This window comes from Chiloscyllium plagiosum, chromosome 5, assembly GCF_004010195.1.
Source record: "Chiloscyllium plagiosum isolate BGI_BamShark_2017 chromosome 5, ASM401019v2, whole genome shotgun sequence".
Lineage (NCBI taxonomy): Eukaryota > Metazoa > Chordata > Chondrichthyes > Orectolobiformes > Hemiscylliidae > Chiloscyllium > Chiloscyllium plagiosum.
In genome coordinates, this window is record NC_057714.1 from 58503893 (window position 1) to 58518658 (window position 14766).

The 14766-nt window shown below is 41.7% G+C and overlaps 1 protein-coding gene across 1 annotated transcript in view; it reads right to left on the reverse strand.

The window, feature by feature from the left end:
- LOC122550254 (contactin-associated protein-like 2) overlaps positions 1 to 14766 on the reverse strand; it is a 2198962-nt gene that overhangs the window by 948070 nt on the left and 1236126 nt on the right. Inside the window, exon 9 of the mRNA XM_043691007.1 lies at positions 11370 to 11519. Coding sequence (XP_043546942.1) covers positions 11370 to 11519 — 150 coding nt within the window. The remainder of the gene's footprint in view (positions 1 to 11369; positions 11520 to 14766) is intronic.

A 14766-nucleotide genomic window follows, 5' to 3' on the forward strand; every position in this document is an offset into this window, starting at 1 on the left:
CTAATCTCTCCATTCACTGCAGCTCTTCTCAGCTTCATCCCATGCCTAATTGTGTTGTCGCAGTTTCGTAATCTATTTTCCACGATGTGAATTTCCACAAGTTTGTGCATATTTCAATAAAGTCCTCATTCAGACTTTTGTGTAAACAAATCAGCTTATGTAGTCATGTCTTACAGCACAGGTTTCTGATGCCAGATATCAGATGAGTGACCTTATGATTCACCTTTACAAATACTGTGAGGTAATTCCTGCTAAATGGTAACACAGAAATACATGCAGTATTCCAGATATGAATGAAAGGTGTTGTTAAACTTGAAAGGGTTCAGAAAAGGCTTACAAGGATGTTGCCAGGGTTAGAGAGTTTGAGCTAAAGGGAGAGTCTGAATCGGCTGGGGCTATTTTCCCTAGAGTGTCCCAAGTTGATACTTGTATTCTCAGAGCTGTCAACATTGTGACAAATCATAGGTATGACATTTTCAGTCTCAAATGTCAAAGCTGAGGTGACACCACCTTACACCAGGAGAGCCTCAAGCAAGATTAGTATTTTCCTGAGGAGTGACCTTATTGAAGTTTATAAAATTATGAGGGGCATGGATATGGTGAACAGTCAAGCTCTTTTCCTCAGGGTAGGGGAGTCAAAAACTAGAGGGCATAGATTTAAGGTGAGAGGGGAAAGATTTAAATGGGACCTAAAGGGCAACTTTTTCAGCAGAGTGTGCTGCATGTATGGAAAGAGCTGCCAGAGGAGGTGGTGGGGGCTGATACATTGGCAACATTTAAAGGGCATCTGGATAGGAAAGGCTCAGAGAGATATGTGCCAAATGCTGGCAAATGAGACTTGATTAAGTTAGGACATCTGTTCAGCATGGACAAGTTGGACTGAAGGGTCTGTTTCGGTGCTGTAAATCTGTATGACTCTATGATGTAAACACAGCATCATATTTTTCAAAGTTCAATTAATTCTGCAATGGTGGCTGCAAATTAGAAAGTTGCAAATACAAGTCCACTGCTTAAGAAAAAAGAATGAGAAACCAGGAAACATCAGACCTGTTAGCATGACTTCAGTGGTATGGAAAATATTGGAATCAATAATAAAGAATCTGATAACTGGATATTTAGAAAATAATTGTCTGGTGGACACAACATGGATGTCGAAAGGGAATTCATGTTTGAAAATCTGATAGAAAGTTTTATAAATGTTACTAGAAGAATGTGTCAAGACAGTACTCATGGAGTCAGGGGGAGGAGTTATTCAGAGGTTAGTGAGAGTAACTGGGGGAGTGTTGGGGGAGGTCAGTTCTGGAGTAACCCAGGATTTACACCATGTTTTAATCTAGCTATCATGTCTGGGTAACCATCCAGATAAGTACATTGGAACTGTCTTTTGTAGACTTCAACTTAAAATCAGAGACATTTACAAGAGTATGGAATTGCAAATCAGAACTTCCCAGGCAATTCCTACTAAGCTCTATGCTCAGAATTTTCACATGGTCCCAATGTGCATCTTAAATTGTGATTTGGAGATGCCGGTGTTGGACTGGGGTGAACAAAGTTAAAAATCACACAACACCAGGTTATAGTCCAACAGGTTTAATTGGAAGCACACTAGCTTTCAGAGCTTTTCGGAGACAATCACCTGATGAAGGAGCGTCGCTCCGAAAGCTAGTGTGCTTCCAATTAAACCTGTTGGACTATAACCTGGTGTTGTGTGATTTTCATCTTAAGTTGGATATTCAATATCCTACGATCCAAAGACTGGAACATTTGGGCTATTATTTCGAAAGTAACATTTTTTTCTCTAATTGTATGGAAAGCAAAATGAAATGTAAGACCAAAAAAGGCCATCGACAGAAACATTCTTCTTAGAAGGTGAAAGCATTATACCATTGCAACGATTTATTATAATTACACTGACAAGGTTGAAAATATAGTATCTATCACAGGCTGTGGAAATTATTGATAGCATTATATTGACTTTTAATAACACTTCCCAACTGAGCTTCAGTGGTCTGCAACAGTGATCGATGTTCACTGACAAGATTCACCAAAAACTGAACCCATTAGTTTTGGGAACTTTGCAGTTCTATGGTCACAATACAATGTGACAAGAATCTACTTTGCAATGACAATTGCAACCAAAACCTGCTGAATGATTTGGTTCCAATGCCTTAGGTGAGAAATATTCAATTCAAGCCAAGCATGTGAAGTTCAACATTAAAGGCAGATGAGAGGATGTATCGGCAATGATTTATGTTACATTATTTTGTTACGATGTTCAGACATTGGAAATATTTCTCCCCCATTATCAATTGTCATATATGTTGAGTCTGTTAAAGGTGTTCCTGACATTGATAGTGGAATGCTGCTTCTTTGAATATGACAATTGACATACGAAAAACTGAAAATAGAGCTGGTTACTGCACAGTTATAGAGTCATAGAGATGTACAGCATGGAAACAGACCCTTCGGTCCAGCCCGTCCATGCCAACCAGATATCACAAACCAATCTAGTCCTACCTGCCCAGCACCCGGCATATATCCCTCCAAACCCTTCCTATTCATATACCCAACCAAATGCCTCTTAAATGTTGCAATTGTACTAGCCTCCTCCACATCCTCTGGCAGCTCATTCCATACACGTACCACCTTCTGCGTGAAAAAGTTGCCCCTTAGGTCTCTTTTATATCTTTCCCGTCTCACCCTAAACCTATGGCCTCTGGTGCTGGACTCCCCAACCCCAGGGAAAAGACTTTGTCTATTTATCCTATCCACACCCCTCATAATTTTGTTAACTTCAAGAAAGTCACCCCTCAGCCTCCGACGCTCCAGGGAAAACAGCCCCAGCCTGCTCAGCCTCTCCCTATAGCTCAAATGCTCCAACCCTGGCAACATCCTTGTAAATCTTTTCTGAACCCTTTCAAGTTTCACAACATCTTTCCGATAGGAAGGAGACCAGAATCGCATGCAATATTCCAACAGTGGCCTAACCAATGTCCTGTACAGCTGCACCATGACCTCCCAACTCCTATACTCAATACTCTGACCAATAAAGGAAAGCATAACAATCGCCTTCACTATCCTATCTACCAACGACTCCACTTTCAAGGAGCTATGAACTTGCACTCCAAGATCTCTTTGTTCAGCAACACTCCCTAGGACCTTACCATTAAGCGTGTAAGTTCTGCTAAGATTTGCTTTCCCAAAATGCAGCACCTTGCATTTATCTGAATTAAACTCCATCTGCCACTTCTCAGCCCATTGGCCCACTTGGTCAAGATCCTGTTGTAATCTTGTGGTATCCCTCTTTGCTGTCCACTACACCTCCAATTTTGGTGTTATCTGCAAACTTACTAACTGTTCCTCTTATGCTCACATCCAAATAATATATGTAAATGATAAAAAGTAGAGGGCACAGCACCGATCCTTGTGGCATTCCACTGGTCACAGGCCTCCAGTCTGAAAAACAACCCTCCACTACCACCCTCTGACTTCTACCTTTGAGCCAGTTCTGTATCCAAATGGCTAGTTGTCCCTGTATCTAACCTTGCTAATCAGTCTCCCATGGGGAAGCTTATCGAATGCCTTACTGAAGTCCACATAAATCACATCTACTGCTCTGCCCTCATCATTCCTTTTTGTTACTTCTTCAAAAAACTCAATCAAGTTTGTGAGGCATGATTTCCCACGCACAAAGCCATGTTGACTATCCCTAATCAGTCCTTGGCTTTCCAAATACATGTGCATCCTGTCCCTCAGGATTCCCTCCAACAACTTGCTCTCCACTGACATCAAGCTCACTGGTCTATAGTTTCCTGGCTTGTCCTTACCACCTTTCTTAAACAGTGGCACCATGTTAGCCAACCTGCAGTCTTCCAGCACTTCACCTGTGACTATCGATGATACAAATATCCCAGCAAGTGGCCCAGCAATCACTTCTATGGCTTCCCACAGAGTTCTAGGATACACCTGATCAGGTCCTGGAGATTTATCCACCTTTATGCGTTCAAAGACGTCCAGCACTTCCTTCTCTGTAATCTGGACATTTTGCAAGGTGTCACCATCTATTTCCCGACAGTCTATATCTTCCATATCCTTTTCCACAGTAAATACTGATGCAAAATACTCATTTAGTATCTTCCCCATTTTCTGTGGCTCCATACAAAGTCCGCCTTGCTGATCTTTGAAGGGCCCTATTCTCCCCCTTGTTACCCTTCTGTCTTTAATGTATTTGTAAAAACCCTTTGGATTCTCCTTAATTCTATTTGTCAAAGCTATCTCATGTCCCCTTTTTTCCCTCCTGATTTCCTTCTTAAGTATACTCCTACTGCCTTTATACTCTTCTGAGGATTACTCGGTCTATCCTTTCTATACCTTACATAAGCTTCCTTCTTTTTCTTAAACAAACCCTCAATTTCTTTAGTCATCCAGCATTCCCTATACCTACCAGCCTTTCCTTTCACCCTAACAGGAATATACTTTCTCTGGATTCTCATTATCTAATTTCTCAAGGCTTCTCATTTTCCAGCCATCCATTTACCTGAGAATATCTGCCCCCAATTAGCTTTCGAACGTTCTTGCCTAATACTGTCAAAATTAGCCTTTCTCCAATTTAGAACTTCAACTTTTAGATCTGATCTATCCTTTTCCATCACTATTTTTAATAATGGAATTGTGGTCGCTGGTCCCAAAGTGCTCCCCCACTGAACCCTGTCACCTGCCCTGCCTTATTTCCCAAGAGTAGGTCAAGTTTTGCACCTTCTCTAGTAGGTACATCCACATACTGAATCATCCTTCCTGTAGCATTTGTATCCTGGAACATGAAGCTGCCAGTCCTGCCCATCCCTGAACCATGTTTCTGTAATTGCTATGATATCCCAGCCCCATGTTCCTAACCATGCCCTGAGTTCATCGACCTTCCCTGTTAGACCCCTTGCATTGAAATAAATGCAGTTTAATTTATTAGTCCTACCTTGTCCCTGCCTGCCCTGACTGTTTGACTCGCTTCTGTTCTGAACTGTACCAATTTCAGATTGACCTCTTTCCTCATTATCTCCCTGGGTCCCACCTAACTAGTTTAAATCCTCCTGAGGAGCTCCAGCAAATTTCCCTGCCAGTATATTAGTCCCCTTCCAATTTGGATGCAATCTGTCCTTCTTGTACAGGCACTTCTACCCCAAAAGAGATTCCAATGATCCAAAAACCTGAATCCTTTTCCCATACACCAGCTCCTCAGCCATGCATTCATCTGCTCTATCCTCCTATTCCTGCCCTCATTAGTTCGTAGCACCGGGTGTAATCCAGATATTACTACTGTCGAGGACCTCCTTTTTAAATTTCTGCCTAACTCTGTGTAATCTCCGTTCATAATCTCAACCTTTTCCCTTCCTATGTCACTGGATCCAATGTGTACAATGACCTCTTGCTGGCCCCTCTCACCCATGAGAACATTCTGCACCCTCTCTGAGACATTCTTGATCCTGGCACCAGGGAAACAACACACTATTCTGTTCTTTTGCTGCTGGCCACAGAAACGTCTGTCTGTACCTCGGACTAGAGAATCCCCTAACACAATTGATATCTTGGAACCCGACATACCACTCATTGCATTAGAGCCAGTCTCAATACCAGAAACTTGGCTGTTCGTGCTTCGTTCCCCTGAGAATCCATCACCCCCTACATTTTTCAAAACAGCATACTTGTTTGAAATGGGTATATCCACAGAAGACTCCTGCACTAGGTGCCTACCTCTCCTACCTTTCCTGGAGTTAACCCATCTATGTGACTGTATCTGAGACTTTCCCCCCCTTCCTTTAACTGCCATCCATCACATACTATTTCTGTTGCAAATTCCTCATTGCTTCTAACTGTCTCTCCAATCAATCCATTCGACCTGATAAGATTCACAACCAACAGCATTTATTGCAGATATAATCCGCAGTAACCCTTAAACTCTCTTTAAACTCCCACATCTGACAAGAAGCACATATCAGTCTACTAAAGGCCATTTTTGCTCCTTCACAATCTACAGACCCAGAAAATATCACCGTCTTATTCCTCTACAAACAATGCCCCAGGTTAAATTAATAGTTATGTCTTATATTTTTAGTTTAATCAAGAGACATATCTCTAAAAACATATAATCAAGAAAGAACCCACTCTACTCACTACTGCAGACTTTCTGTAGTCCACTTCAAACAATTAACTTATCTGTTTCTGCCCTGTGAACTTCGCCCAACAGTTCCTCCAAGATCAGTTGTGAATTTCTCTTTGCTAATTTTCCCAGACGCACTCCGATATCCAGCGATACATGAATTCAAGTAGCAAAGACAGTGTCAGTTTCTTTCTTTCTCTCTCTCCTGCACTGACCTCACCATGTGCTGCCTTTGTCTGCTCTTCTCCCTTTTAAAACTGCTGTTGTTTTGATTTTTTTTTCCAAAGTTCTAAAACAATGCAACAGCATATAAAACAGTGATTACTGCTGCTGGAATTCGAGGAAATCACCTCCAACACCTAAAATACCTCAAAAAAGGAGCAGCTGTTACAGCCAGAAATATTTCCTATCCTTCATTTTGGATTACCCAGAATAATCTTTCACGGAGGCCCTCCAAGCTGGGACCCTCTCGGCTCGAACAATAAGACTACTACCATGGTCATTGAAAACAATGTAATTCAATGACAAGCAATTTGCCTCAACACAATGTAGGAACAACTTAAGTAAACTCTTAAACCCATCTCGTTTCATGTGGGTAACACTGATTTTATTCTGTAACAATGTTGGCTGAAAGTGTCAAATGAAAGGGGATATGTAACGCCATAAGATTTCTCCTGTCCTTATTTCTGCCCTATTGGACCATTAACAACTGAAATATTCTTGAAATAAATGAAATGGAAATGTCCAGGAAATCAATGTAAAATCAGTGTTAGACATGCTTTAGCCATATATCATCTAAAGAGGCACAAATGCCTTGCAAAAACAGGATAACTTGAGGACGTGAACAAGAAGACTGAGTTATTTACGTGCACATTTAAGGAAGTCTTCAGAGAAACACGTGGGTAATTTGAAAGTCTTCCTGGCTGAAATGTCATTGCGTCTCAACTGCAATCCCTCATTGCCTGCCTGGTTTGTAGTCTCTTCAAATATCTTCATTATCCTCAGAAAAGACCTTACACTTTCGGAAGTTTTCACCCCTCTGTAATGCCAGGTTGTGTAGAGCACAGCAACAGCAATAATATGTGAAACCATTGCTGACGGCTATTGCAGAACTCTCCCAAATTTATTCATGCAAGCTGAAACTCATTTTAAGAAGCCAGACGACTCCCACTTATTGGTTGGTCTTCTTGAACATAGAATCCTAGTTTAGCTTGATATAGCAATGGGTTGTGGACTGAGAAATCCCACTGATGTCTCCAGATGAACTGTGAAATGATGCTGAGACATATAATTTAACACAATTATGAGCTTCAAAATAAATGGGTGCTCATCATTTTTCATAGGCCTCAGATTCTACACCTAAATCCATGACCACCTCTCTAGGTGGGGTCTTTAGTAACACTGTGCTCTGTACAAAGTGGAGATCTGTCAGCAAGCTTGCTCTATTTCTACTCCTGCTTTGGTGGTGTTGGCATCACACATTAAAATTTGTCCTCTGCCAACATTATGATAATGACCAGATAAGAGACAAAAAAAAGCTGAAGATACTGGAATCTAAAGTAGACAAGCAGAAGGCTGGAAGAACACAGCAAGCCAGGCAGCATCAGGAGGTGGAGAAGTTGACATTTCAGGTATAACCCCTCTTCAGGACTGGGGGTAAGTGTCAGGGGAGCTGCAGATAAAGGAGGCTTGAGGATGGGGTGGGTGAGGTGGTCAGCTGGAAATGGATGAACATAGATTGAGGATATGACCTGGTTGGTCGATGTGAGGAATGAATCCAGTTGGTAGCTGGAAGAGGAATGGAAGGGAGAGGGAGGGGCTCCGGAAGGGAGTCAGGGGATGGGAAGGGAGGTTATTTGAAATTGAAAAACTCAGTGTTGAGTGCTCTGGGCTGTAGGTTGTCCAGGTAGGCCCTGAGGTATTGTTCCTCCAATTTGCCATCTGATTGGCTGTGGCACTGGAGGAGGCCAAGGGTGGTCATGTCAGAAAGGGAGTGGGAAGGGGAATGAAAATAGACAATGACTGGGAAGTCAGGTTGGCTTCTGCAGGCCCAACTGTGATGCTTGGCAAAACATGTCCTGAGTTGACATTTGGTCTCCCCAGTGTTGAGAAGACCATATTGTGAGCACCAGATACAGTAAAGTAGGTTGGAGGAAAGGCAGGTAAACCCCTGTCTCACCCGGAAGAACTGTTTGGGGACCCGGTTGGGGTTGGGGTTGGGGGTGGGGTGGTGGTGGTGGTGTAATGGCAGGTTTTGCATCTTTTACAGTCACAGGGATAGGTACCTGGAGGTTGGTGGTGGTGGTGGTAGTGGGGAGCGTGGCATGAACCAAGGATTGGTGAAGGAAATAGTCCTTGACAGGAGACCGAGAAGCTGCTGAGAAACATTTGGTAAAACTCCACGTTGGAGGGAGAGCGGATTGTGTCTCAGTCAGATACAGCCCGGAACCAGCCCTACAATGTCCCACTGGCTTCACTCCTGGTCATTAAAATTCGCGCTACACCCTGTTTTGGTGGGGGGGGGGGGGGGGTGTGTGCAGTATTTAGAGCAATGGAGGAGGTGAACTGGAGGGCTGTTTGGATGACAGAGGGGGAAAAGCACGTTGTCCAAAATAGATAGACATCTGGGAAGCTTAGAAGTGGAATGTCTTCCCGTCCAAGCAGATGCAGCGGAGGTGGAGGAATTGGGAGAATGGGATGGAGTTCTTGTAGGATACTGGGTGGGAGAAGGTGTAGTCCAAGTAGTTATGGGAGTCTGTAGGTTTGTCATAAATGTCAGTCTGGAAGCTGTCGCCAGAGATGGAAATGGATCAGTCAAGAAAGGGAAGGGAGCTGTCCGCGATGGACCAAATGAATTTAAGGGCGGGATAGAATTTGTGGGCTAAGTCGATGAACCGTTCCAGTTCAGCCTGGGTGCAGGAGGCTGCACCGATGCAGTCATTGATGTAATGGCGGCAGAGTTGGATCACAGTGTCTGTGTACATACTGAAGAGGGACTGTTCAATGTAGCTGACAAAAAGGCAGGCATATATGGGGCCCATCTGAGTGCCCATGGATTTGGAAGAAATGGGAAGAGTGAAAAGAAAAGTGATTAAGGGTGAGGCAGAGGAGGGTACTCGTGGACCAGATAATGCATTTTAGTGATGCCGTATTGAGGGACAGTGTAGTGTCTTCCAAATGCAAGGATTTCCCTTTGAACTGTCCTCGTCCACCTTCCCTTCTAACCTCCTGCCTCTCTGCAGGTGGAAACTGTGCTCTGCGGGGTTGTGCCTTTCTCACTCATTCTACTTCTCACTGGTGGTCTCAAAACCAGAAAGCATTCGACCGATATTAATTTGCAGTGCTCATTGCTTAAGGTTTCCATTTACACTGCATGTCTGCTATGTGCCTTGAATCAACCATCAATCATTACGTCTCAGAGATGCACATCATGTTTGTCCAGCCTCCAGCTGGTCATTCTCACATTTCATTTACTTTCAATCTCCCTGCACTGACTCACTGTTGCTCACCATGACTGCCAACTCCAGCCAAAACTGATCTACTGCACAGTCATAGAGTTATAGAGATGTAAAACATTCCAACTCATCCAAGTCAACCAGATATCCCAAATTAATCTAGTCCAATTTGTCAGCATTTGGCTCATATCCCTCTAAACCCTCCCTATTCTTGTGCCCATTTAAATGCCTTTTAAATGTTGCCATTATACCAGCCTACACCACCTCCTCTGGCAGCTCGTTCTATACATGTACCATTTTTTGCGTGAAAAAGTTGCTCCTTAAGTCCTCTTTAAACCTTTCTCCTCTCACCTTAAAACAATGCTCTCTAGTTTTGGACTCTCCCACCTTGGGGGAAAGACCTAGTCTATTTACCCTATCCATGCCCCTCATGATTTTATAAACCTCTATAACATCACCCCTCAGCCTCCAACACTCCAGGGAAAACAGCCCCAGTCTATTCAGACTCTCCTTGTAGTTCAAACCTTCCAACCCTGGCAATATTTTTGTAAATCTTTTCTGAATCTTTGCAAGTTTCACAACATCCTTCCTACTGCAAGGAGACCAGAATTACATGCTGTATTCCAAAAGTGGCCTAACCAATGATCTGTACTGCAGTAACTTTCAATTCCTATACTCAGTGCATTGACCAATAAATGCAAGCATACCAAACACCCTCTACACTACTCTGTCTACCTGTGGCTCCATTTTCATGGAACGATGAACATACACTCCAAGGACTTTTTGTTCACCCACATTCACAAAACCTTACCATTAAGTGTAGAAGTCCTGCTCTGATTCGCTTTTCCAAAATGCAGCATCTTGCATTTATCTAAATTAAACTCCATCTGTGAATCCTCAGCTCATTTGACTATCTGACCAAGGTCCCATTGTAATCTGAGGTAACCTTCTTTGGTGTCATCTGCAAACTTACTAACCATACCTCTTGCCTCTGATTCTATACATTGTTTTCAATTCTATCCCTGGAAAAATCTTAGAAATCTCCTGAAAATACATTATTTAATTAGCTCCTTTCTAGGCTCAATTGCTTGCCTATTGTTAGTAAGTATGGTATACACCCAGCAGAACAATTACCTCCAAGAAACATCAACAATTGAACAAACACATCAGGCTTCCATTTCAATGTGTTCCCTCATTAAATGTTGGTCCACTAGTTTCCCCTGCCCACTTCCCCAGATATCAGAGAACTCAGTCAATGATTGCCAATTGTACATACCATTTTCTTGTCAAATTTCTTTGTACACCATCTGTTTTTGCCCTTAAGCCTCCAAACAATTTCAGCAATACTGTATTTAACCAGCTTGTAGGAAACCTCCAATGTCACATTGTCATTCAGTCATGAATGTCCTTTGGAAGACCTTGAGTGAGTATAGCCCATTTCTATCTGATAGGGAAAATATCTGACCTCCATCTGGTATGTTAGCTGTGATGTGGACCTTGCCACTTAGATAATCAAGAGAAAGCCCTGACACTCTACAACTCTGTGTTACAGCACTTTCCAACACAGCACGTACAAAAAAAAGTTCTGTATTACCTGTAATGAGATTTTAAATTAACTTACTATATGTTAATAACTTTCCCCTTTTGTTCAAAAGGAAAATGTATCAAATATGCTGCTAGTAACCATGTCATGTGATTAAATTAAGGAAATTTCATTTTAACTAATTTGTTTATAAACGAGTACCAAATATGTTTCACTGTACCTCCAAAAAAATATTGATCTCCAGTTTTGATTTGCATTGAACTATTTGTCCGTACGGCAGAGGCATCATCACCATCAATAGTGAGAATTGCAGAATTTTCTTTGGCATGAAATTGTACTGTGTGCCACTGACCATCATTGAGCCCAAAACCTGAAATCCAACAAGAAAATAACAATAATGTTCTCTGCAAGTAGCTTGTTCCTAAAAGACCTGTAAACTGAATCAAGTTTATGTAATGATACAGTTGACAAAGTAACAAGAATCAAGCAAGAATAAAGCATTCAGCCTCTAGTTACACTTTTTATGAACCTCAACACACTTTGGCTCTCTGAACTATCAAAGGTGAGGCCCCATTTTTAAAACTAAACCTTGTTGAGTCAGTGGAGTTATAATGGAGTCGATTTTAATTGAAATTTTGAGGTCAGACGAAACGAAACAGAATAATTAGGAGCTTCAAGTATGTGCTCATTGAGTGACATAATAAACCTATGAAACATTAGCAAAAAACATTGTTGACTACTTTCCTCAAAAGAAAATGATTTTAGGGCTAGGCCAATAGTTTATCACATTATCAAAATTATTCATACTTCCTTACCTCTCCTCTACTGCGGGATCACAAAGGTAGAGGTGGCAATTCGGCACGAGCAGAGGAAAAGAAGGGAAGTGGGTGATGAAGGAGTAGATGTGGGTGAAGGGACAGGTGGGAGCAAAGAGTGAAGGGAAGGAGGGAAATGGGAAAATGGGAAAAGTGGAGAGAGGAAAAGGGAGGGAAGGTATAGATTTGCATAGATTTTTAAAAAAACTAATTGAAAGTAATTTCCTTATTCTTTTCAACTTTGTATAGATTTGCAATCGTTAAACATAAAATCTTAAAAGGATACAGCACAGAGTGGCCATTTGCCTCATTATGCCTGTACCAGCTCCTTTGAGGTGATGTTCAGTTGGGAAAATTCTCCGTCACTTTCCTCATAGCCCTTCATATGTTTCAATTTCAAGTATTAACTCACCATCTTTGGAAAGTTATTATTGAATCTGCTTCCACCACACTTTTAGACAGTGCATTCCAGTTTACTGATAAAAAGCAGACCCCAAAAACACGATTGGAAGTCATTACAGCCAAATGGTCTTTTACATTAACTGTCAGATTAATAATAAAACTCAATTGGTTTCCTCCGAAGCATTTATAATTGGATTCAGTACTTGAAAAGTTAAAGGCCTTTATTACATTCTATAAATGTGCATTATTGAGAGAAAGGATTGTCAATATTACATTAAATCTGTTGACTGCAACTGCATTAACTGCCACTTCACTGGTAGTCTCAATGCTATCAGAGGAAAAAAAAACAGAATTCTTGAAAATAACACTGCCACCAGTTTGTTTTTAACAATACAATTAATTAGGGTACAATTTCAAATTTGCTGATCTATTTTCAAATTGTTTATAGATTTGTTCATTTGCTTTTTAGATAACCATACTTGCTTTTAATTTTGTCTCGTGCTCCAACTTAATCTAAGAAAATAAGGTGGCAATTATTTTTTTCTATATTTGTTATAATTCCCAAATTAAATCATAACCAACTTTACTATTCTACCTGTGTAATTTTAAACCTCCAAAGACTACAAAATGGGATTATGGAGTCATTACTATTTCATATGATCCAGTGGCGTTTCCTACGAGGACCACAATCTTCAGAGTTTCATCCATTTTTCCACCTTTCTATCACTTAATGTATCCATCTCTCTTTAAGTTTACAAATCATATTTTAAGTTGACAAGTAACAGTAAAATTCGGATGTTACCAATAAAAAGAGAAAAAACGTAGTAAATGCAAACAATTACAACCATCAAATAGACAATAGGTTCAGGAGTAGGCCATTCTGCCCTTTGAGACAGCACCACCATTCATTATGATCATGGCTGATACATCCACAATCAGTATCCTGTTCCTGCCTTATCCCCATACCCTTGGTTCCACTATCCATAAGATCCAACTCTTTCTTGAAAGTATCCAGAGACTTGGCCTCCACAGCCTTCTGGGGCAGAGCATTCCACACACCCACCACTCTCTGGGTGAAGACGTTTCCCCTCAACTCTGTTCTAAGTGGCCTACTCCTTATTCTTAAACTGTGTCCTCTGGTTCGGGACTCACCCATCAGCAGAAGCATGCTTCCTGCCTCCAGAGTGTCCAATCCTTCAATAATCTTATACATCTCAATCAGATTCCCTCTCGGCCTTCTAAACTCAAGGATATACAAGCCCAGTCGCTCCAATCTTCCAGCGTAAGTTAGTCCCGCCATTCCAGGAATTGACCTCATGAACCTACGCTGCACTCCCTCAATAGCCAGAATGTCTTTCCTCAAATTTGGAGACCAAAACTGCTCACAATATTCCAGGTGTGGTCTCACCAGGGCCCTGTACAGCTGCAGAAGAACCCCTTTGCTTTTATACTCAATTCCTCTTGTTATGAAGGCCAGCATGCTATTAGCTTTCTTCACTGCCTGCTGTACCTGCATGCTTGCTTTCATTGACTCTTGTACAAGAGCACCTAAATCTCGTTGTACTGCCCCTTTACCTAACTTGACTCTATTTAGGTAGTAATCTGCCTTCCTGTTCTTGCCACCAAAGTGGATAATCACACATTTAACCACATTAAACTGCATCTGCCATCTATCCGTGCACTCACCTAGCCTGTCCAGGTCACCCTGTATTCTCTTAACATCCTCCTCACATTTCACCCTGCCACCCAGCTCTGTGTCATCAGCAAATTTGCTAATATTACTTTTAATACCTTCATCTATATCATTAATGTACATTGTAAAAGGCTGCGATCCCAGCACTGATCCCTGCGGCACACCACTGGTCACTGCCTGCCATTCCGAAAGAGCCGTTTATCACTACTCTTTGTTTCCTGTCAGCCAACCAATTTTCAATCCAAGTCAGTATTTTGGCCCTAACATCATGCACCCTAATTTTGCTCACTAACCTCCTATGTGTGAGTTTATCAAAGGTTTTCTGAAAGTCCAGGTATACTACATCCACTGGATCTCCCTTGTCCATCTTCAGAGTTACATCCTCAAAATATTCCAGAAGATTAGTCAAGCATGATTTCCCTTTCATAAATCCATGGTGACTCTGACCTATCCTGTTACTGCTATCCAGATGTGTCGTAATTTCATCCTTTATAATTGACTCCAGCATTTTTCCCACCGCTGAGGTCAGACTAACTGGTCTATAATTCTCTGTTTTCTCTCTACCTCCTTTCTTAAAAAGTGGGACAACATTAGCCACCCTCCAATCCGCAGGAACTGATCCTGAATCTATAGAACATTGGAAAATGATCACCAATGCATCCACAATTTCTAGAGCCGCCTCCTTCAGTACCCTGGAATGTAGACCA